The sequence below is a fragment of the Anolis sagrei genome, chromosome 9, assembly GCF_037176765.1.
Source record: "Anolis sagrei isolate rAnoSag1 chromosome 9, rAnoSag1.mat, whole genome shotgun sequence".
NCBI classification, from domain to species: domain Eukaryota; kingdom Metazoa; phylum Chordata; class Lepidosauria; order Squamata; family Dactyloidae; genus Anolis; species Anolis sagrei.
Genome location: NC_090029.1, coordinates 32,384,684 through 32,408,272, shown reverse-complemented (window position 1 = coordinate 32,408,272; position 23,589 = coordinate 32,384,684). Strand labels below are relative to the sequence as shown.

Below are 23,589 nucleotides of genomic sequence, written 5' to 3'. Positions count from 1 at the left end.
ATGTGGCTCTTAATGAGACATGCTGCATTATCACGGGGTTTCTGCGCCCTACACCACTGGAGAAATTACACTGTCTAGCCGGTATTGCACCAGCCGATAGCGAAAGGACCAAGGCAGAGACATCTCCAGCTCATCCCTTGTTTGGGTATCAGCCAGCACGTCAACGACTTAAATCAAGATATAGTTTTCTTAGATCTACAGAGACACTCGCCGGAGTGGAGTCCACGACATGCGAGTGTGGAGAAGAGCAAACCACTAACCACCTGCTGCAATGCAACCTGAGCCCCGCCACATGCACGATGGAGGACCTTCTTGCGGCAACACCAGAGGCACTCCAAGTGGCCAGATACTGGTCAAAGGACATTTAATCAACTACCAAGTTGGCAAAATCTGTATTTTGGTTTTTTTGTGGTTTTTTTAATCTGTTTGTTTGTTTTGTTCTGTTAGATATGTAATACAATGGTATGGTTGCTGATGACATGATAAATAAAATCAGACGAGACTTCGGAAGGCAAAGAGCCAGGCCATCTGGGATGTTAGGACTTATGGACATTTAAATCACTCAACACAAAGGGTATCTTCCTATCTGTTTATTGGGCTTCAACTCCCATAATTCTTAACAGCCTACTGACTGTTAGTGATTATGGGAGTTGAAGTCACAAACACCTGAAGGGCCGAAGTTTGCCCATGACTGTTTTAACCCCAACTTTTCTCCAGAGTTGTTTGGGTCTGACATTCTCCTCCCTGACACACAAGAAGTCATCTGCTGAAGGACAGCTGGTGCCAGGCTATATTTGTTCTTCTTGCTCATCGCATGCATGCTACGCTTAGGATAAGCAGCCGTCTAGAGTTACAGCAGTGAGGCTTCGGTTTCAGAAGTCGAAAGCTAGCAGGGAATGGCTGCCGAATGAAAAATTCAGGTTTGTTAGGAAAAATAGGAGGTTTTGTTATTGTTGGGATAGAAGTAGAATGATCAATCATTGATACTTAAATAGAAAGTTTTTGAACAGCAATATTATCAGTCTTTTAATTTATTCTAGAATGCAGTATCTCTCCACTACTTTGCATCAATGTTTGGAAAGCTGGGTAAACAAAATTTAATTTCAACTGTTTTTACACATTCTTCCTTAAGGTGTAAATGCCCAGTGATTTCTTTCTCAATGAACTGCAGCTCGAAAGAAGGGAATAAGTAAATATGAAAGCACTTCCTTGCGTAAATGGTCAATAAATAGAATGTGCATGTTCTGAAATGTGGTGTTGTCGCTTTATGTTCACAATGCTATTTAATGGTTCTTTTGAGTTTTTTTTTTTTTAAAAGCTGGTTTAACTGGAAGGCCATCTTGTGGACTTCTAAAATGAAGGTTCCTAGGGCTACAATTTTCAAACCTTGGTCATTGCTTCACGTGTGATTGCAGCTCTATTTCTAGCTCCAAGTTTACCCCTGTCTGCTTGCAGGGGCAGCTCAACCCATTACGCGAAGTAAGCATTTGCAGTATAGTTGATTTTGTCCAGGGGCGCTCTTGAGGTGCTCTTTGGGGAAAATAGACCGTACATATGCGAGTTGTAGTTACTGGGATGTATAGTTCACCTATAATCAAAGAGCATTCTGAACTCCACCAATGATGGAACTGAACCAAATATGGCACACAGAACTCCCACAACGAACAGAATATATATATCAGTGATTAGTTGGGGGGGGGGGGGAATACTGTTTGCTTACCGTTGAAAATTACCTGGAGCCGCCTCTGGCTGCTTGAGGCTCGTCTTTTGCTTTCTTTACTTCTTGCTGAGCAATAAGATCAGCCCAAAATGCAGTGTATTATATTCTCTCCTTTGCAATGGTGAGTTTGGAACAGTAAGTATAATGATAGGCACCTAAAGGAACTCTCCAGAAAGGCCCACTGTTTTATATTCTTTCAATCTGCAACCGTAGGGAGGGTGGGTGGGGGATACTTTTGTACAGTACCATATTCATTGATGGGGATATATCATCATCAGTTTACTAGACACATTTTTTTTGCACAAGTACGACACAAGGGTTTTTTGTTTTGTTTTGTTTTTGTATCAGGAGCAACTTGAGAAACTGCAAGTCACTTCTGGTGTGATAGAATTGGCCATCTACAAGGATGTTGCCCAGGGGACAGCAAGATGTTTGATGTTATTTACCATCTTTGTGGGAGGCTTCTCTCATGTCCCTGCATGAGGAGCTGGAGCTGACAGAGGGAGCCCAACCCGCTCTCCCTGGATTCGAACTGCTGACCTGTCGGTTAGCAGTTCCTGCTGATACAAGGGTTTAACCCATGGCACCACTGGGGGTTCGACACACAAGTTAACATGTTTAAACCCTGGCTTGGGCTGGGAATTGAGAGGGAAGGGTGCTCAGGCTTCAAAACCATCTCACAAACAAACACTGTATGCTGTGAGTTTTCCAGGCTGTATGGCCATGTTCTGGAAGCATTTTCTCCTGACGTTTAGCCCACATATATGGCAAGCATCCTCAGAGGTTGTGAGGTCTGTAGGAAACTAGGCAAGTGGGGTTTCTATATCTATGGAATGTCCAGGATAGGAGAAAGGACTCTTGTCTGTTTGAGGCAAGTGTGAATGTTGCAATTGGCCATCTTGATTAGCATTTAATAGTAGGCATGGGCAATCCATGGTTCTAAATGGTTCTAAAGTACTTACAAAACTCGAGAGCGCTGATGATTTGCTTTTAAAGTGTTTCTAAAGCTGGTGCTGTGCTTCTAAAGTGTTGCTAAAGTTCTAGTGGTGAAAATTTCAGAACTCTAACAAAACTTCCAAAATTTAATTATTATTTCATTATTGGCGATTTTTATGACCGAACCAATTAGGAACTGCCATTTATAACCAAATTTTGAAAGTGTTGTTGGAGTTCTGATATTTTCATCACCAGAACTTTAGCAACACTTTAGAAGCAAAGCACCAGTGCCCCCTAGTTTTGTAAGTACTTTAGGACCATTTGGAACCATGGATTGCCCATGCATATTGAATAACCTTGCAGCTTCAAAGCCTGGCTGGTTGCTGCCTGGGGGAATCTTTTGTTGGGAGGTGTTATCTGGCCCTGATTGTTTCCACTCTGGAATTCTCCTGTTTTCTGAGTGTTGTTCTTTATTCAGCCAGAGAAGTCAGCCATGGCACAGCACCTGATGAACCAGCCTGGACACTGCATATTATTTGAGAACACAGAAATGCTGGACCACTCTCACAACCACTATGTCATACTACACAGAGAAACCATTGAAATCCACAAGTATGTGGACAATTTCAAAAGAAAGGAAGAAACCATGAAAATGAACAAAATCTGGCTACAGGTATTTAAAAATCTATAAAATCAAGATAGTAAAAAAAAAAAGCAAAACTCAGAAAACAAGGGAATTCCAGACAGGAAACAATTAGGGCCAGTTAACACCTCCTAACAAAGGATATCCTCAGGCAGGAAGCAGCCAGGCTTTGAATCTGAGAGGCCATGAAATGCTAATCAAGATGGCCAGTTCCAACATTCACACCTACCTCACACAGACAAGAGTTCTTTCTCCCACCCTGGACATTCCATAGACATATAAACCTCACTTGCTTAGTTTCCAACAGACCTCGCAACCTCTGAGGATGCCTGCCATAGATGTGGATGAAATGTCAGGAGAGAATGCTTCTGGAACATGGCCAGGCAGCCTGGAAAACTCACAGCAACCCAGTGATTCTGGCCATGAAAGCCTTTGACAACAGACACGGTTTGGTCTTTTCTTCCAGTATCGTATGCTGTGATATTGGCTTTCCTATCTGAGATACAGAGAAGCACAGCAGTTCCCTGTGACTTCAGCTGACATCTTGAGTCCTGGCAATCTCCTTGTGCGCCAGCTGCGCCTGTACCTTGGGAAGTCTGACTTGGCCATGGCGGTCCACACTCTAGTTACATCCAGAATAGATTACTGCAATGTGCTCTACGTGGGGCTGCCTTTGAAGACGGTTCGGAAACTTCAGCTAGTTCAATGATCGGCAGCCAAACTACTAACTGGGGCGATATACAGGGAACATACCACCCCCGCCCCTCTGTTGTGCCAGCTCCACTGGCTGCCGGTCCACCTCCGAGCCCAATTCAAAGTGCTGGTTTTGACCTATAAAGCTCTCTACGGTTCTGGCCCAGCTTACTTTTCCGAACGCATCCACCCCTACGTCCCACCTCAAAACCTAAGATCATCTGGGGAGGCCCTGCTCTCGCTCCCGTCACAGCACAAATGCGCCTGGCGGGGATGAGAGACAGGGCCTTCTTGGCGGTGGCCCCCCGCCGAGACCATCCGAAAACACAGTGTTTTCTTTTGGTCATGGAGGTTCTGTGTGGGAAGTTTGGCCCAATTCTATCATTGGTGGGGTTCAGAATGCTCTTTGATTGTAGGTGAACTATAAATTCCAGAAACTACAACTCCCAAATGACAAAATCAATTCCCCTCCCCCCCCCCAATCCCACCAGTTTTCAAATTTGGGCATATTGAGTATCCGTGCCAAGTTGGTCCAGATCCACCATTGTTTGAGTCCACAGTGCTCATTAGATGTAGGTGAAATACAACTCCTAAACTCAAGGCCAATGCCCACTAAACCCTTCCAGTATTTTATGTTGGTCATGGGAGTTGTGTGCTAAGGTTGAGTTCAGTTCCATCATTGGTGGAGTTCAGAATGCTGTTTGGTTGTAGGTGAACTACAAATCCCAGCAGCTAAAACTCCCAAGTGACAAAATCAATCCTCCCTCCAACCCCACAAGTCTTCAGATTTGTGCCAAATTTGGTCCAGTGAATGAAAATACATCCTGCATATCAGATATTCACATGACAATTCATGTTGTTGTTCATTCGTTCAGTCGTCTCCGACTCTTCGTGACCTCATGGACTAGCCCACGCCAGAGCTCCCTGTCGGCCGTCACCACCCCCAGCTCCTTCAAGGTCAGTCCAGTCACTTCAAGGATGCCATCCATCCATCTTGCCCTTGGTCGGCCCCTCTTCCTTTTGCCTTCCACTTTCCCCAGCATGATTGTCTTCTCTAGGCTTTGCTGTCTCCTCATGATGTGGCCAAAGTACTTCAACTTTGTCTCTAGTATCCTTCCCTCCAATGAGCAGCCGGGCTTTATTTCCTGGAGGATGGACTGGTTGGATCTTCTCGCTGTCCAAGGCACTCTCAGCACTTTCCTCCAACACCACAGCTCAAAAGCATCGATCTTCCTTCGCTCAGCCTTCCTTCTGGTCCAGCTCTCACATCCGTAGGTTACTACAGGGAAGACCATGGCTTTGACTAGGCGGATCTTTGTTGCCAGTCTGATGTCTCTACTCTTTACTATTTTATCGAGACTGGACATTGCTCTCCTCCCAAGGAGTAAGCGTCTCCTGATTTCCTGGCCACAGTCTCCATCTGCCGTAATCTTTGCACCTAGAAATACAAAGTCTGTCACGGCCTCCACATTTTCTCCCTCTATTTTCCAGTTGTCAATCATTCTTGTTGCCATAATCTTGGTTTTTTTTTATGTTTAGCTGCAAAACTAAATGACAATTCATAACAGTAGCAAAATGACAGTTATGAAGTAGCAACAAAAATAATGTTATGGTTGGGGGTCAACACAACATGAGGAAGTGTATGAAGGGGTCGTGGCATTAGGAAGGTTGAGAAACACTGATCTAACTGAACTTTCTGCTTATTGAAGTCTCTAATTTCTTGATTTTTTAATTTCCATAGCCATACAGTTCCTCCCTGACTTGTCGCGAAGGCTTTGTATCATATGGTGTCTCTCCTGCTTTTCATCCAAGAAGCTTTGCAGCTTGCTAGATTGGCTGCTAGTGCTCCAGTTACATCAATGGATTCAGAGTCCAAAGACAAGGATCCAGAAAGCCCCAGATGTTACCATCTGGAACTTTATGACTCAACTGAAGATTTAGAGATGTTGTCAGAACCCTTTCGAAGGCGCGATCTCGCTGTGCAGGAAGACAGGAAGACTCTGAGCACAGAGAAGCCAACAACCTCTAGTGCGGATTCTCGGGATCAAGACCCGGACACTGAGTCAACAAGCAATAAAGATGACTGTGATGCTCTTCAAAATATTGCTGGTTCCGATACAGAAAAGAAGCCACCCTTCAAAGACATGGATACATACTGCATTACTTGCTGCGTTCCCGTGAGAGCCCTTGACGAACAGTGTTGTGAACATGAAGAGCATGAAGTCATTCCTCTTGACAGTGTGGTTCAAATAGCAAAGGTAAAAGCAACAATCTATATAAATAAAAATGTAATGTTCGTTTGTGGGATTAACAGAACTCAAAAACCACTGGACGAATTGACACAAAATTTGGACACAAGGCCAACAAATGACAATCACTCATACAAACACTGAAAAACACACCAGAAGAGACTTAAAAAGCCAAAATAAAAACCCTCCAAAATACATTACAACACATGCACAAAACGACACGCACACACATATGCAAACATATACATATATACAAATCATAGAATCAAAGAGTTGGAAGAGACCTCGTGGGCCATCCAGTCCAACCCCATTCTGCCAAGAAGCAGGAATATTGCATTCAAATCACCCCTGACAGATGGCCATCCAGCCTCTGTTTAAAAGCTTCCAAAGAAGGAGCCTCCACCACACTCCGGGGCAGAGAGTTCCACTGCTGAACGGCTCTCACAGTCAGGAAGTTCTTCCTCATGTTCAGATGGAATACTGAAATATATACACACACAATATATACACACACAAAACACATATACACAGATCGGGCCACAGCAACAGTAAATAAATAAAAATGTAATGTTCGTTTGTGGGATTAACATAACTCAATAACCACGGGACGAATTGCCGCCAAATTTGGCCACAAGACACCTACTAACCCAAGGAGTGACCATCACTCAAAAAAATTGATTTTGTCATTTGGGAGTTGTAGTTGCTGGGATTTATAGTTCACCTACAATCAAAGAGCGTTCTGAACTCCATCAATGATGGAATTGAACCAAACTTGGCAACAGAACTCCTATGACCAACAGAAAATATTGGAAGGGTTTGGTGGGCATTGACCTTGAGTTTGGGAGTTGTAGTTCACCTACATCCAGAGAGCACTGTGGGCTCGAACAATGATAGATCTGGACCAAACTTGGCACGAATATTCCATATGCCCAAATATGAACACAGATGGGAGTTTGGGGGAAATAGACCTTGTCATTTGGGAGTTGTAGTTACTGGGATTTATAATTCACCTACAATCACAGAGCATTCTGAACCCGACCAACGATAGAATTGGGCTAAATCTCCCACACAGAACCCCCATGTGGGCCACAGCAACGTGTGGCAGGGGACGGCTAGTCTATATAAATAAAAATGTAATGTGGTATTTTGGGATGAACAGAACTCAAAAACCAGTGGGCCAATTGACACCAAATTTGGACAGCATACACCTAACAACCCAATGTATGTCCTTCACTTACAAATTTGTGATTTTTGTCATTTGGGAGTTGTAGTTGCTCGGATTTATATTTCACCTACAATCAAAGAGCATTCTGAACTCCATCCAATTATGGCATTGAATGAAACGTGGCATACAGGACTCCGAAGACCAACAGAAAACACTAGAAGGGTTTGGTGGGCATTGACCTTGAGTTTGGGAGTTGTAATTCACCTCCATCCAGAGAGCACTGTGGACTCAAACAATGATGAATCTGGACCAAACTTGGCATGAATATTCTATATGCCCAAATATGAACACAGATGGAGTTTGAGGGAAATAGACCTTGACATTTGGGAGTTGTAGTTGCTGGGATTTATAGTTCACCCACAATCAAAGAGTATTCTGAACCTCACCATTGACAGAATTGGGCCAAACTTCCCACACAGAACCCCCATGACCAATAGAAAATACTTAAAGCCATCCAGTCCTACTCCCTTCACCAGGGCAAGAAAATGCAATCAAAGCCCTCCTGACAAAGAGCCATCCAGCCATAGATATAGACAGATAATATATGATTCACACATACACAGATATAGTATCATAGATTTGAAAGGGACCCCTAAAGAAGGAGAATTCTATGTTGCATGTTCCAGAGTGGGCAAACCAAACAATCTCCACATCAACACTGACAAAGAAACAGCAAGAAATACTGTTTACCCTCAAACATAAAGAAATTACATAGATTAGAAACCAACACTTTCTCATTACTTTATTTTCCAGATCACCAGACTGGGCCACAGCAACGCCTGGCAGGGGACGGCTAGTGCACAATCATTCAGTCTGAAATAGGAAAATGTTCTTTTTAGACAATGACCCAGCAGGCTAATGCTGTCCTATTTTGGCAGGATGAACTTCAGAAAAACATATGCAAACTGGAAAACCAGATTATTCATTTGGAAGGTTTTTCAAGCCATTTGGAAGAAATTTTCATCACAGTAGAGGTACGACAATCCCACAGTTCATGAACAGAATATTTTTTGCATGGAGGAAAAGTCATTCATTTATATTCCTATCCTGATTTAAACACTTGAGATTATTATATATACCTTAGTTTTCAAAGCAGTGAGATGTTTGAGGCAAAATCAATAATAATGCTAAGTTTTTAACTTTGTGTTTTTAAAAATATATTATAACTGCATCCTCAATTTGCATCTGACATGACAAATAAATAAATAGAATCATAGAATCATAGAATCAAAGAGTTGGAAGAGACCTCATGGGCCATCCAGTCCAACCCCATTCTGCCAAGAAGCAGGAAATGTTTGTTATTTCAGTAGAAACTGGATATGGAAACAATGTTTTTTAGATCATTGTGGCGTTTAGGTTGTGTGACTGTATCTATGTCTGGATACAAACTACAAAATGTTGTTTGTATGTCTTCCTTTCAAATAAAAGAAAACTTTGTTTAAGCTGAAATTGGTGAAACAGAATCATGTAGTTTGTATCCAGGCATAGATATAGCCACACAACCTAAATGCCACAATGATCTAAACAACATTGTTTCCACATGCAGTTCCTGCCAAATATTCACTTAAAAAACAAATATTTATTTATTTGTTGTGTCAGATGCAAATTGAGGATACAATTATAATGTATTTTTAAAAACACAAACAAAGTTAAAGACTTAGCATTATACTAGATTTCCTTTGACCAGAAGCTGGCCACTTCAAGCATCTCTGGTGTTGTTGTGAGCAAGTTCTCCATTGTGCATGTGGCAGGGCTCAAGCTGAATTGTAGTAAGTGGTCTGTGATGCTCTTCTCCACACTTGTATGTCGGGGACTCCACTTTGTAGCCCCATTTCTTAAGATTGGCTCTGCATCTCGTGGTGCCAGAGCACAGTCTGTTCAGTGCCTTCCAGGTTGCCCAGTCTTCTGTGTTCCCAGGAGAGAGTTTCTCACCCAGTCTCAACCACTGATTGAAGTTTCACATTTTAGCCTGCCACTTTTGGACTCTCGCTTGCTGAGGCGTTCCTGCGAGTGTCTCTGTAGACCTTAGAAAGCTATTTCTTGATTTAAGATGTTGGCTTGCTGGCTGATATTGAAACAGACGATGGGCCGGAGATGTCAATGCCTCGGTCCTTTCATTGCTGGCTGCCAATTCCCAACAGATGCCAGGTGGTGCAATGGCAGCTAAACAATATAATTTCTCCAATGGTGTAGGACGTAGACATCATGTGATAATGTGGCATGTCTCACTAAGAGCAATGTCCACTGTTTTAATATGGTGAGATGTTTTCCACACTGGGCATGAATATTTAGTAACAGAGTAGCAAAGCGAAATGGTAGGTGCCTTCACTATACTTACTTACTTAGGCGATCCTTCATTGGACAAGTAGGATAGTCTTCCAGGGTCAGTATTCTTGTGGATCCGTAGGTGACTGTGGAGCCCATTCTTGATCCGCAGTGAGGGCATTGGTTTCCAGGTGGAAGGCAGTCTCTGGGTTGGCTTGACGTGCCTTCCTCTTGGCACGTTTCTCTCTTTCACCCTCCATTCGTGCCTCTTCAAATTCTGCAGCACTGCTGGTCACAGCTGACCTCCAGCTGGAATGCTCAAGGGCCAGGGCTTCCCAGTTCTCAGTGTCTATGCCAAAGTTTTTAAGGTTGGCTTTGAGCCTATCTTTAAATCTCTTTTCTTGTCCACCAATATTCTGTTTTCTGTTCTTGAGTTCGGAGTAGAGCAACTGCTTTGGGAGACGGTAGTCGGGCATCCGGACAACGTGGCCGGTCCCGCGGAGTTGATGGCGGATGACCATTGCTTCAATGCTGGTGGTCTTTGCTTCTTCCAGCACACTGACGTTTGTCTGCCTGTCTTCCCAAGAGATTTGCAGGATTTTCCGGAGGCATCGCTGATGGAATCGTTACAGGAGTTGCATGTGACGTCTGTAGACAGTCCACGTCTCACAGTCTTTGCTTGCCTTCACTATATCTGATTGCAATCCCCAGAACAAATGCAACCCAGTTTCAGAATCAAAATGGCAGAAAATTAACTATTTTGACAGTTTATTTTCGTGTTCATAACATTCCTGTTATAAATATTTCTGCAAAAAACAATTGGCTAACTATTTTGTTACTAAGGCAAGGGACTACCTTGAGTTTCTCTCAGGATTCTTATGTTCTGTGTCAACCAAATTTGGATTGCAGAGGCCTTCACCGAAAGGAGAAGGCAGCCCCTTAAACAGAGAAGTGGCATTTATAAAGGAAGATAAATTTCATCTCCAATGAACGATGACACTTCAATATTGCTCTCAGTTCAGATTTGGTTTTTTATACATTTTCCACAGTGTAATCAAAAAATAAAACTCGTGGTTGCATATAAAAAATTCTTTCCAGGAGAAGTTTGCCAGAGAGGAGCAAAACTTTGAGAGACGTTATGATGAAGTGATGCAGACCCTTGAGCAAAGATATGAAGAAACGATGCAGGCCTTAGGGGAAGAGAAGAAGGAGAAGCTGGAGGCATTATATGAGCAGTTGGTTTGCTGCGGAGAAAACCTGGACACCTGCAAAGAGCTGATGGAAACAATCGAGGGCCTGGGCCAGGGTGCCAATCAAGTGGACACCATGAAGGTAAAGACATTTATAATAGTGGAAACACTCAAAGGCATTATTAGAACAGGACCTTCCCTGCTATAAGCACCGTGAGAGCTACCTGCTGGTGTTGGATATTGTGGGGACAGACAGCACCTTTTATTATATCTGTTTGTTGTACTTTTCACTTTAAAATGTTTGTGTGTGCCATTTCAATGTGCATCCCAATACTGTAAACTGATCTTCAGCCGTTTTCCTGTAGAATATATTCAATTCAATAACTTAACACAGGAGCCCCCGGTGGCTCAGTGGGTTAAAGCACTGAGCTGCTGAGCTTGTTGATCGAAAGGTCGCAGGTTCGATGCCGGGGAGCGGCGTGAGGTACCGCTGTCAGCCCTAGCTTCTGCCAACCTAGCAGTTTGAAAACATGCAAATGTGAGTAGATCAATAGGTACCGCTCCGGCGGGAAGGTAATGGCGCTCCATGCAGTCATGCCGACCACATGACCTTGGAGGTGTCTACGGACAACGCTGGCTCTTCGGCTTAGAAATGGAGATGAGCACCAACCCCCAGAGTCAGACATGACTGGGCTTAATGTCAGGGGACTACCTTTACCCTTAACTTAACACAAGCCTTTAATGTAATAATTGAACAAAGAAATGTTTATTTATGGATTCTCAGGCACATAAAGCGTATTGGTTACACAGTATTTTTCTTCACAGTACTTCTTGGATATTGTTACAACTGGCTTTTACTATTATGAATAAAACTGTTACTATATAATATTCAGAACAGCTTAGCTTATGCCAATTTGGTTTGGTAACTTTCTTCACTTTCAAATGTAATTCTTTCTCAGTCTCCTGACTGGGCAACTTATATCTTATTTTTATATATATATTTTTCGCAATAGTTTAACTGTAAACTTGTTCTCAAAGGACACTTTCCCTCTCAGTCACACTGACTGAAGACTTATATTCAGATTATCCTTTTATTACTTGGCCAGGTCCGATTTGGCCAGGGTGGTCCATGCCTTGATTACATCCAGATTGCAATGCACTCTACATGGGGACTATTGCAATGTGCTCTACGTGGGGCTGCCCTTGAAGACAGCCCGGAAATTACAACTGGTACAACGGGCGGCAGCCAGGCTCCTTACTAGAGCAAACTATAGGGAGCATACCACACTCCTATTAAAACAGCTTCATTGGATGCCAATAACTTGCAGAGCTAAATTCGAGGTGCAGGTAATGACCTATAAAGCCATAAAAGGTTCAGGCCTCGCCTATCTTTGCAATCGCATCTCCATCTATGAACTGGCACGAACTCTAAGATTCTCCAGGGAGGCCCTCCTCTCGCTCCCACCTCCATCACAAGTACGGTTGGTAGGGACGAGAGAGAGGGCCTTTTCAGTGGTGGCCCCCCGCCTCTGGAATGCCTTCCTAGGGAAATAAGACAGGCCCCATCCCTCCCCTCTTTTCGTAAGAGTTTGAAGACTTAGTGGTTTCAACAAATCTTCAAGAGTGACCAGTGCTAGCTCAGCCCAGGCACTGTCCGGACATGACCTAGCCCCCTATATATTACCCTGGTCATTCTCCTAACAGGCCCCTGGAAATAGCTTTTGTCCCCACTTGTGTCGTTTTATCTTTTGCAGTACTGTACCCAAATGCTGGTTCCATCTTATTTCAATTTGTATCAGTCTTGACCCAGCCTTTTAATTGTCCTGACCCATTCCTTTTCCATGCCCGTACAAATAGACATGAAGAGCAGGCAGGATTTTTTCTTTTAATATTGATGTGTTGTTGGGTAATTTCATGCTTATGTTGCTGTTACTGTTATTTTTTGATCATGTCGTGATTCTGTATGTTTTGATGTTGTTGTTTGGAAACCACCTTGAGTCCCCCCGGGGAGATAGAACAGTATATAATTAAAGTATTATTATTATTATTATTATTATTATTATTATTATTACTATTATTACACTGTGCTTTTCTTTCCCCTAGTTCACAGGCTAGATTCCAATTCAAAGTGGTTTCTTTAACACTCTAAATATCAAGGCTGAAGACTTTAACTAGGAATAGGAACCTCCTCAGTCCAGCTGTCAAGATCCTACATAGCTTTGGCTGAATCCCTCATCAGTGGTCACTTGTACTTAAGGATCCATCCAAGTTTATGGTTGGTTTAGGGAACCAAGTGTTTCTGATGCTATTGATGATAAATTCAGTGCAGCAGAAACTCATCTTTCTGGCACTTCTTGATGGATGGGTTTCACTTCCCTTAGGTAATCCCTCATAGCTCAAGGATGATAGTCTTCCAGATGTAGGGTCTTGGTGGTGGGTCTGTAGATAGCTGTGGAGCCTATTCTTCATCCACATGTTCTCCCTTAGTGACATTGTTTCCCAGGTGGAAGGTAATCCAGATCAAGGTTGGCTTAACGCACCTCCCTCTTGGCACATTTCTCCCTTTCACCCTCAATTCATGCCTCTTTGAATTCTACAGCACTGCTGGTCACAGCTGACCTCCACTTAGAGCACTCAAGGACCAGGGTTAGCCAGCACAAAAAGGCAAATCCTAATGGCTTTAGGTATTTTACAATATATTCTCTCTATTTCTTTCTCCCTGATCACACACATATTCGCAACGTATTTGCATAGTTAATCTCTCCCTCTGTTATTCTTCATTCTTTCTTTCTTTCCCTCTGCTTCTTCAGACTGCTGTAACTACAATAGACAGGTAATATTGCATGTTGGATTTTTAATATTCTCCTATTGTACATTCAAGACTAATTTGTTGAAAGTTTTATTATTTTGGGTGGCTTATACTAACCTCGGGGCTGTGGTGGCGCAGTGGGGTAAACCATGCAGTCATGCTGGCCACATGCCCTTGGAGGTGTCTATGGACAATGCCGGCTGTTCGGCTTAGAAATTGAAATGAGCGCCACCCCCCAGTCAGACTTGACTAGACTTAATGTCAAGGGGAAACCTTTACCTTTTACACTCATCTCTAATACTGTTATTATCTCTCATTATTTTGTACCATATTTCCCCCTTTTCTGGGGTAGTGAATTTCTGACTCTGGGGGGGGGTGGTGGTGTTCATACCCATTTTTAATCCACAGAGCTGGTGTTTTCTATAGACACCTCCTAGGTCATGTGGCTAGCAAGACTGCACAGAGTGCCATTACCCTCCCGCCAAAGCAGTACCTATTAATCTACTCACATTTGCATGTTTTTGAACTGATAGGTTGGCAGAAGCTGGGGGTAATGAATCCTTTACCTTAGCTGGTTAGCTTTAGCCTAAAGGGAGTGGGCCTGGTGAAGCCATGGCATCCATTTTAGGAAAGGGAGACCTGAGTTAGGTTTGCCTTGAAGGGGCGTGTTCAAGTCTTAGAGGGAAAATCAGAAGGCTAAGATTGGCTAGAAGGATGGTGGTTTAGAGGGGGAAAAGTGTCTTTTAAACTGAGGCTTGAAGTCCCAGTTGAGCCAGTTAAGGTTTAGGAGCTGTTAGAAGAAGTGTTGGTGTAAATGAGAGCGAGTTTGGGTTTAGAGAAGAAGTTTGGGTCAGTCTTATATGAAGTATTCAGAGTAACTATTGAGTAGATAGCTAGAATACTATTTTGTGGAGCAGTATCCCGTTAGTGGTCTGTTCAATTCCTAAGGAAGTCTAGTTCAGGGTGTTTTTGGCTAGATTCCTAAGGGGCATTTTGGGGAGTTACTTTCAGAGATTCATTTCCTGAAGTAATTTCCTGTGGTGGAACTTTGAAGACTTGTAACCCAGAAGATTTTAAAATTTTTACTCTAACGCAACCACAAGCTTTTTATGCCAGTATTTTACTGAAACCATTAAGCATTTGTACCTGATTATTTCAAGCCTGATCAATAAACATTCTTGTTATTTTATTCAACTTATACCAGCCTCAGTGTGAATACCTTTGTGGTTAAAGCATTACTAAAGTCAGCTTCTTAGCAGCCTTTAAGTGTGTGTTACAGAAGAAACTCTCAATATTATCTCAGCCTAAATTAATATTGAAATGGTGGCAGTGGAATTCATTTGAAGAGTCATTTTAAGTCTCTCAGTTCCAGTGGTTCCCAGTTCCTAACTTTTAAATATACAGTTGTTTCAGCAACCATACTTCCTTTACCTTTTGGTGTGCATTATAATTTTGGCTGAGCAGCGAGCGTTTGGGATTATTATATTTATATTTTCCCCATCTGAGTAATTTTAATTTAAAAATCTTTCTACTCTCGCTGTGTTATTATACTGGGCCTAACAGTGGAAGCTCACCTTCTCCCCAGATTAGAACAGCCGACCTTTTGCTCATCAAGTTCAGCAGCTCAGTGGTTTAACCCGCTGCACCCAAAAATAGGTTATACTAAAAGAAATCCCTTCCCTTGAATTGTTGCAATTTGGAATTGATCTTCTGTTGTCCCGCCTTTTCAGATGCTTTGAAAATGTTCCAGGTTTGCAATGGAAAAATACTTGGCTTCCTTCCTGTTTTCTGTCAGAATGCAGGAAAAAAACCCACCCAAAAATTATATATGCTTTTAATGTTTAGTTCTGCTGCTTCTATTTTTAAATGGTTTTGATCATTCTAATGAGAGCTGCTTTTTGTAATGATATTTAATTTGTAGTTTTAATATTTTTTATTAAGTTGCTGCTTATTGGATAAGATGCTCAGAGCATTCAAGCAACATAAAACTGGGGTATGTAGTCATAATAACAGATCATCATATAGTATCTATATACATAATAAAAGTGAAAATATGTTTGGGGGGGCAGGGTGCCCACTTATGCAAACTCCAGCCTCCACAAACAACTATAACTCCCACCACTCAGGAGACACCAATGGCCCTCCCTTCCCCCAATGACATTGCAAGTTATAGCAATGTTATGAACATGTTCAGGAGCCCTGCTGATATCCTCCACAAACACAATACTGCCCACCACCCAAGCAAAGGCTTTCATACAAGGACAATTTCATCCTAGATTTTATGTGTTTCCTCCACCACAGACATCCCAGTATTTCTGACTCTCTAAATTGGTTTGGAATTTGCATGCCCCACCCACTGCCTCTCTCTTAACCCTTTCCTATTATTTTCTATGGCACGCAGCAAACAGAGGAATTGATCAGCAACTGAACATACTGGAGGGGGTTGGGGGACTAACTCAACATGATGGAAGTTGTAGTTCACCCTGCATCAAAACACAGCACTGTGAGCCCCACTGGCAATGGACCCGAACCAAATTTGGTACACAGAACCCCCATGACCAGGTTTGGGAGGAATTGACCTTGATTTATAGGAGTTGTAGTTCACCTACAGCCAGAGAGCACTGTGAACTTAACCAATGATGAATCTGGACCAGACTTGGCAAGCATACCCAAGTCTGGAGGAGTTGGGGAGGGGGGAGGAATTGACATTTGGGAATTGTAGTTCACCTACACCCAGAGACACTGTGACCCCCACCAACAAGCTTGGCACACAGAACCCCATGACCAACGGAACCTACTGGAGGGTTTGAGGAGACTGACTCACCATGGTGGGAGTTGTAGTTTACCCTGCAGCCATAGAGCACACTGAACCCCACCAATGATGCATCTAGAGCAGTGGTTCTCAAACTGAGGTCCCCAGATGTTTTTGGCCTATAACTCCCAGAAATCCCAGCTAGTTTACCAGCTGTTAGGATTTCTGGGAGTTGTAGGCCAAAAACATCTGGGAACCCCAGGTTGAGAATCACTGATCTAGAGCAAACTTTACAAACATGACAAACTAAGTACTGATGGAGTTTCAAGGTTTCACCCGCAATCAGGTACAAGGTTTCACCCGCAACCTTATGAAAAATGACTTTTTCAAATAACCCAGGCAATGCTGGGTCTCCAAGCTAGTATTTAATATAATACAGAATACCACTAATGTTCACAGCTCTTGCTTGCTGCCTATTTTTGTGGTTTTTACAGATTGGAGAAATTCTTGAAAAAAGACGTGGATGTAGACCTCTCAACACCAATAGAATATGAAGCCAGAGTCATAGAGTTCTCCGATGTTCAACAACTAATGGATTCTGTTGATTCTCTCCCAGGTATAATCACATATTTATCTGGTTTGAAGTCAATGCAGTAGGCCTAACTAGAAGCCCATTATTTGACTCTGGTGGTATTTACGTCTGTGCAGGTTTGCATGGCTTGATTTCATTAATGGAATATTGGAATGTGTGTTTGCCATTACTCCAAAGAAGTTAAGATCCCAAAGAGGTTTGTGATAGGCTGAAGTGAAAATGGCCTGGCTCTCCAAAATGAAATGGCAGGGAGAAGGTTTGAGGAAAAGAGACAAAAGAGAGTTCCTGAGGTCTGTAAAAGTACGGTTTATTCTCGGTTGGTGCCAACCGGATATGGACCCTGCTGGTATTCCAGGAAACAGAATGCTGAACAAAAGAATTGCCTTGGTTTATATACCCTTTCAAATAATATGCATGCATCATACAAGCATCACAATGTGCATCACAAAATTCCACTTTTACATTGACTTCAATAGCATATTTTAACTTCAACACCTTCAATCTTCCATTAAGCATCTTTATCTAAAGAGCTGCTTATTTAGAGGGCCATCCTGTACGCCATAGCGCCAGAGTGTCTGCACTGGCTACTGATAGCAAGAGCTTCCATCAATCTTGAGATAAGTCCCTCTTGAAGAAGCCTCATTAATCTTACAATAAGCCCTGCTTGGTACGGGTCTTGATATTTGCCAGAAGCCTTAGACATTCCTTTCCTAGACCCTGGCCTCTCTCTAGCCTCTTTCTGGCACCTAATTTGCAGCTTTTAAGAAAAGAATATTTTCCTAAGTGAAGTGAAGTTCATGCATACATATCCCTTTGTGATTTCATATATATTTTCTAATTCCTATTTCTAATATGGTTACATCCAATATATATTTTCCAATAAGTGCATTATGTATTTTCATCATGCCTTCATCAGAAGGAATAGGATATCTAATTAATGGTTAATTTTATATCCGAATGATCTATTTTGAACTGGATTATATGAGTCTACATTGCCATATAACCCAGTTCAGAGCAGATAATGGGGATTTTATATGGTGGTGTAGATGGGGCCTCAGTAAGGTTTAAGGATTTGGCAGAGAGGAATGTTTTCCTGCTATTGCTGTAGGTAATATTGGGCTAAATTGATTAATTAATTTGAGCTCGTGTATTCCTCTTCTTATGGTCTGGTGTTAAGTAGTATTGACAAATGGGGATTTCTTGATATTCAGTGCTCACCATGTCAAATCTATGTACCGATCTTCCCTCCCCTATTCCAGCCACTTTGCCTCCTTGTGCACCAGTCATGAACCCTCAGGACCCCAACTCAGCCACAGGGACCTCTGTGCGAGTCTGCTGGAGTTTCTTTTCGGAAGATCTGGTTGAAAGGTACCAACTGTTTTACAAGAGGATAAACAATGATACGTCCAAAGAAGAGCAAGCTGGTAAGGAAACCAACAGCAGCAATGTCTGTTTGAAGGAATATTTAGATCAGTGGTTCTCAACCTTCCTAATGCCCCAACCCCTTAATACAGTGCCTCATGTTATGATGACCCCCAACCATAACATTATTTTTGTTGCTACTTCACAACTGTAATTTTGCTTCTGTTATGATGTTATGAAATGTGAAATATCTTGTATGAAGGATGTATTTCCATTCACTGGACCAAATTGGTCACAAATACCTGATATGTCCAGATTTGAATACTGGTGGAGTTGGGGAAGGAATTGATTTTGTAATTTAAGAGTTGTAGTTTCTGGGATTTATAGTTCACCTACAATCAAAGAGCATTCTGAACTCCACCAGTGATGGAATTCAACCAAACTCGGCACACAGAACTCCCATGACCAACAGAAAATACTGGAAGGGTTTGGTGGGCATTGACCTTGAGTTTTGGAGTTGTAGTTCACCTACATCCAGAGAGCACTGTGGACTCAAACAATTATGGATTTGGACCAAACTTGACATGACTATTCAATATGCCCAAATGTGGACATTGGTGGAGTTTGGGGAAAACAAACCTTTACATTTGGCAGTTATAGTTGCTGGGATTTATAGTTCACCTACAATCAAAGAGCATTCTGATCCCCACCAACGATAAAACCACTCTAACAACCACCATGTCAGACTACGCAGAGAAGCCACTGAAATCCACAAGCATGTGGACAATTTCAACAGAAAGGAGGAAACCATGAAAATGAACAAAATCTGGCTACCAGTATTTTTTTTAAAAAAAAAAAGCCTCTAAAATCAGGACAGTAAAGCAAGAGCAACACTCAGAAAACAGGAGAATTCCAGATAGGAAGCAATCAAGGCCAGCTAACACCTCCCAACAAAGGATCACCCCAGGCAGGAAACAGCCAGGCCTTGAAGCTACAAGGCTTTGCAATATATATATATATATATATATATATATATATATATATATATATCATATATACAAACACCACTTGCCTAGTTTCCAACAGACCTCACAACCTCTGAGGATGCCCGACATAGATCTGGGTGAAACGTCAGGAGAGAATGCTTCTTGAACATGGCCATGCAGCCTGGAAAACTCACATTAACCTATTGATCTTTCTGTTTGATGGTTCCATGTGAACGTGCATTTATACATTATTTATTATTTATAAAGTAAATTTTCTTATTTTGAAACATGTAACAAAAATAGGGCCGGGGTTCGGGGATTGGATTAATAGCACTTCAGGGCACTTCAATGTGAAAATTTGTTTTGAGATAAAATCATTTTGAGTTAAGAGCTTGATCGTTGAATGAATTAAACTCTTATGCCAAAGCATCACTGTACTACAGTTTTAAGAAGTTGCTTCAGAAAATTCCCATGTTAAATAACTACCTTTTGGACCTTCCTACTGCAGAGTTTGTGCTAAATGTGAAAGAGACATACCGCACAGTTACCAACCTGACACCGAATACACAGTATGAATTTTGGGTCAAAGCACTCAACAGAGCTGGGATCAGTCCAGCAAGCGAAAGAGCTGTTTACATGACAGGTAAAGTAATCCCAGACCTCAATTTTTATTTTGAACTAGCTGTATCTGCCACGCGTTGCTGTGGCCAATCTTCCCTCCCTCTTTCTCTCCTTTCTTTCTCTCCTTCCTTCCCCCTCTCTTTCCTTTCCTCTTTTTCTTTCCCTTCTTCTTCCTTCCTTCTCTACTTGTCTCTTTTCTCGCTTCCTTTGCTCTTTGGTTCCATCCTTCCTTGTCCCTTTCCTTCCTTCCCTCTCTCTTTCTCTCTTTTGTTTCTTCTCTCCTTCCTTCCCTCTTTCACTTTTTTATTTCCTTTTCTCCTTCCTTTGTTCTCTACCTTTCTTTCCTTCCTTCTTTCTCCCCTTCTTTCCCTTTTTCTTTCCCACTCTGTCTCTCCTTCTCTCCTTCCTTTGTTCTCTACCTTTCTTTCCTTCTTTCTTTCTCCCCTTCTTTCCCTTTTTCTTTCCCACTCTGTCCCTCCTTCTCTCCTTCCTTTGTTCTCTACCTTCCTTTCTTTCCTTCTTTCCCTTTTTCTTTCCCTCTTTCTGTCCCTCCTTCTCTCCTTCCTTCCTCTCTGCCCTTCTTTCTTTCCTTCCTTCTCTCCTTCTTCCTTCCTTCCTTCCCCTTTTCTGTGTATGTGTTTTGTGTGTGTATATGCATATATGTGTGTGTATATATGTGTGTGTTTGTGTGTATATATATGTGTGTTTGTGCATGCATTGTAATGGGGTTTTTTTTGGTTTTTTAAGTCCTTTCTGCTGTGTTTTTCAATGTTTTTATGAGTGATGGTCACTCGTTGGCCTGATAGGTGTCTTGTGTCCAAATTTGGTATCAATTAGTCCAGTGGCTTTTGAGTTATGTTGATCCCACAAAGAAACATTACATTTTATTTATATAGATTAGTAGCCATCCCCTGTCTGTGTATACGTGTTTTGTGTGTGTATATGTGTATATATGTGTGTTTGCATATATATCTGTCATTTTGCACATGTGTTGTAATGTATTTTTTTTTGGCTTTTTAAGTCTCTTCTGCTGTGTTTTCCAGTGTTTTTATGAGTGATGGTCACTTGTTGGCCTGATAGGTGTGTCGTGTCCAAATTTGGTGTCAATTCATCCAGTTGTTTTTGAGTTCTGTTAGTCCCACAAACAAACATTACATTTTTATTTATATAGAAGACTATGTCAGTGGTTCCCATCCTTTGGTCTTCCAGTTGTTTTGGACTTCAACTCCCAGAAATCCCAGCCAGCTTACCAGCAGTTAGGACTTGTTGGAGTGGAAGTCCAAAACGCCTGGAGGGCCAAAGGTTGTGAAACACTGAATTATGTGAAATCTATAGAAATGGGCCCCTGTCTAAGACATCTTGCTGCCTGAAATGAAGGACAAGATGGTAACATTATATTGTACATTCTGAAATGTATTGGAATGCCAATTACATTTTCCCTCTACGTTGGCAACAGGAGAGGAAGAATCAGGAAAGCTGGCCAATTGTGGGAATGTAAGACAACTTGGATGGTAGCTTTTTGGGAGAGAAGGATAGCTAGGAGCTCTGATGAAATATTATTGCAACCTCGTGCCCTCTGTCTGAAATGGCTGCTCTGTTGGGCCTTAATTTGGTTCATTAAATTAAGTCAAGGTGAACCTTCTCCCCACTAAAGACTTGATAACTCACACCCTAAGCACACCTCTGTCTTAGGAGGGAAGAAGGAGAGAAGAGAAGAGTTGAGAGCTCAAAAGGAATTGTAGTGTTGGACTCCAGAACCTACCACCCAAGGTAGCTTCTCTATGGAGCCTCCATCCATCCATCCATCCATCCATCCATCCATCCATCCATCCATCCATCCATCCAGTTTAATGTGATTCTAGCTCCACTATTTTTTTATCGTGTCAGGGCAGCCAGTCAATTATATTACATTTCTAACAGAACAAAGCAAACAAACAGACAAAATACAAAATTTGTGAGTTTGGTAGTTGATTAAATGTCCTTTGACCAGTACCTGGCCACTTGGAATACATCTGGTGTTGCTGCAAGGAGATCCTCCCTTGTGCATGTGGCAGGGCTCAGGTTGCATTGCAGCAGGTGGTCAGTGGTTTGCTCTTCTCCACACTCGCATGTCGAGGATTCCACTTTGTAGCTCCATTTCTGAAGGTTGGCTCTGCATCTCGTGGTGCCAGAGCGCAGTCTGTTCAGCGCCTTCCAAGTTGCCCAGTCCTCTGTGTGCCCAGGGGGGAATCTCTCATTTGGTATCAGCTACTGAATGAGATTCTGGGTGTGAGCCTGCCACTTTTGGACTCTCGCTTGCTGAGGTGTTCCAGTGAGTGTCTCTGTAGATCTTAGAAAACTATTTCTTGATTTAAGTCGTTGACGTGCTGGCTGATACCCAAACAGGGGATGAGCTGGAGATGTCTCTGCCTTGGTCCTTTCACTACTGGCTGCTACTTCCCGGAGGATGTCAGGTGGTGCAATACCGGCTAAGCAGTGTAATTTCTCCAGTGGTGTAGGGCGCAGGCACCCTGTGAGAATGCAGCATGTCTCATTAAGAGCCACATCCACTGTTTTAGCATGGTGAGATGTGTTCCACACTGGGCATGCGTACTCAGCAGCAGAGTAGCACAGCGCAAGGGCAGATGTCTTCACTGTATCTGGTTGTGATCCCCAGGTTGTGCTCCACTAATCATGTTGTAAATTGCCTTCGGAAAGTATCTGATTATCTAGTGAACCAGACAGCACTATCTTACATATATTTTCAGCTCCTCTGCCACCTGTTATCAACAGTAAGGCGATTCAGAGCTGTGAACATGCAGCACTTATACGCTGGGAATGTGGCAACACAAATCCTGTGGACTCCTACACAATTGAATTGTCCAGGCTGACAGATGGAGAGGATGTGGACGTTATTACAGAGTGAGTAGCGTAGTGTTAGATGAGTCTGTGCCTTGTTTGTTTATTTACTTACAGTATTTATATTCTGCCCTTCTCACCCTGAAGGGGACTCAGGGTGGATCACAGAACACATCACTTGTCCAAACGTATCTCCTGTTACGAACCATCATGAAGCTTAAGATTGTCAGGAGAGGCCCTGCTCTCGATCCCACCACTTTCGCAAATGCAGTTGATGGGGACGAGAGACAGGGCCTTCTCGGCAGTGGCCCCCCATCTGCAGAACTCTCTCCCTAAGGACATCAGGTTGGGCGGGGTAGAAATGCATGAAATAAATAAACAAACAAACAAACATTCAATGCCGATTATACAATGACAAGCCAGACAACAGATAGAGTTGTATATATAGGCTTTCTCCCATCTTTCAGCATCTTTGGAGGCTGTGCTCGGTTCCGGCCACAGGGGGTGCTGTTGCTCCATCTCCTTGCTGAAGAGCTTTCTTTGTTCGTAAACTTTCCTCCTTTTTTTTCTGATCGAAACACCGTACCTAAAATACCTCCCCACTTATTGTGGTTCCTATTCATCTACTCACATTCTTGTTTTCGATTCACTAGGTGGGCAGGGAGCTGGGCTGAAGGTAAGGAGCTCACCCTATCACCCAGGAGCTCA

General features: G+C 42.5%; 1 protein-coding gene across 1 annotated transcript in view; it reads left to right on the top strand.

Annotated features, from left to right (window-relative positions):
- Positions 1-804: 804 nt before the first annotated feature.
- The window catches only part of FSD2 (fibronectin type III and SPRY domain containing 2), a 30,996-nt gene continuing 8,211 nt past the window's right edge, over positions 805-23,589 (top strand). Inside the window, exons 1-9 of the mRNA XM_060755227.2 lie at positions 805-920; positions 5,734-6,250; positions 8,345-8,440; positions 10,830-11,063; positions 13,732-13,754; positions 16,977-17,098; positions 18,334-18,498; positions 19,931-20,065; positions 22,791-22,944. Coding sequence (XP_060611210.2) covers positions 5,777-6,250; positions 8,345-8,440; positions 10,830-11,063; positions 13,732-13,754; positions 16,977-17,098; positions 18,334-18,498; positions 19,931-20,065; positions 22,791-22,944 — 1,403 coding nt within the window. The 5' untranslated portion in view covers positions 805-920; positions 5,734-5,776. The remainder of the gene's footprint in view (positions 921-5,733; positions 6,251-8,344; positions 8,441-10,829; positions 11,064-13,731; positions 13,755-16,976; positions 17,099-18,333; positions 18,499-19,930; positions 20,066-22,790; positions 22,945-23,589) is intronic.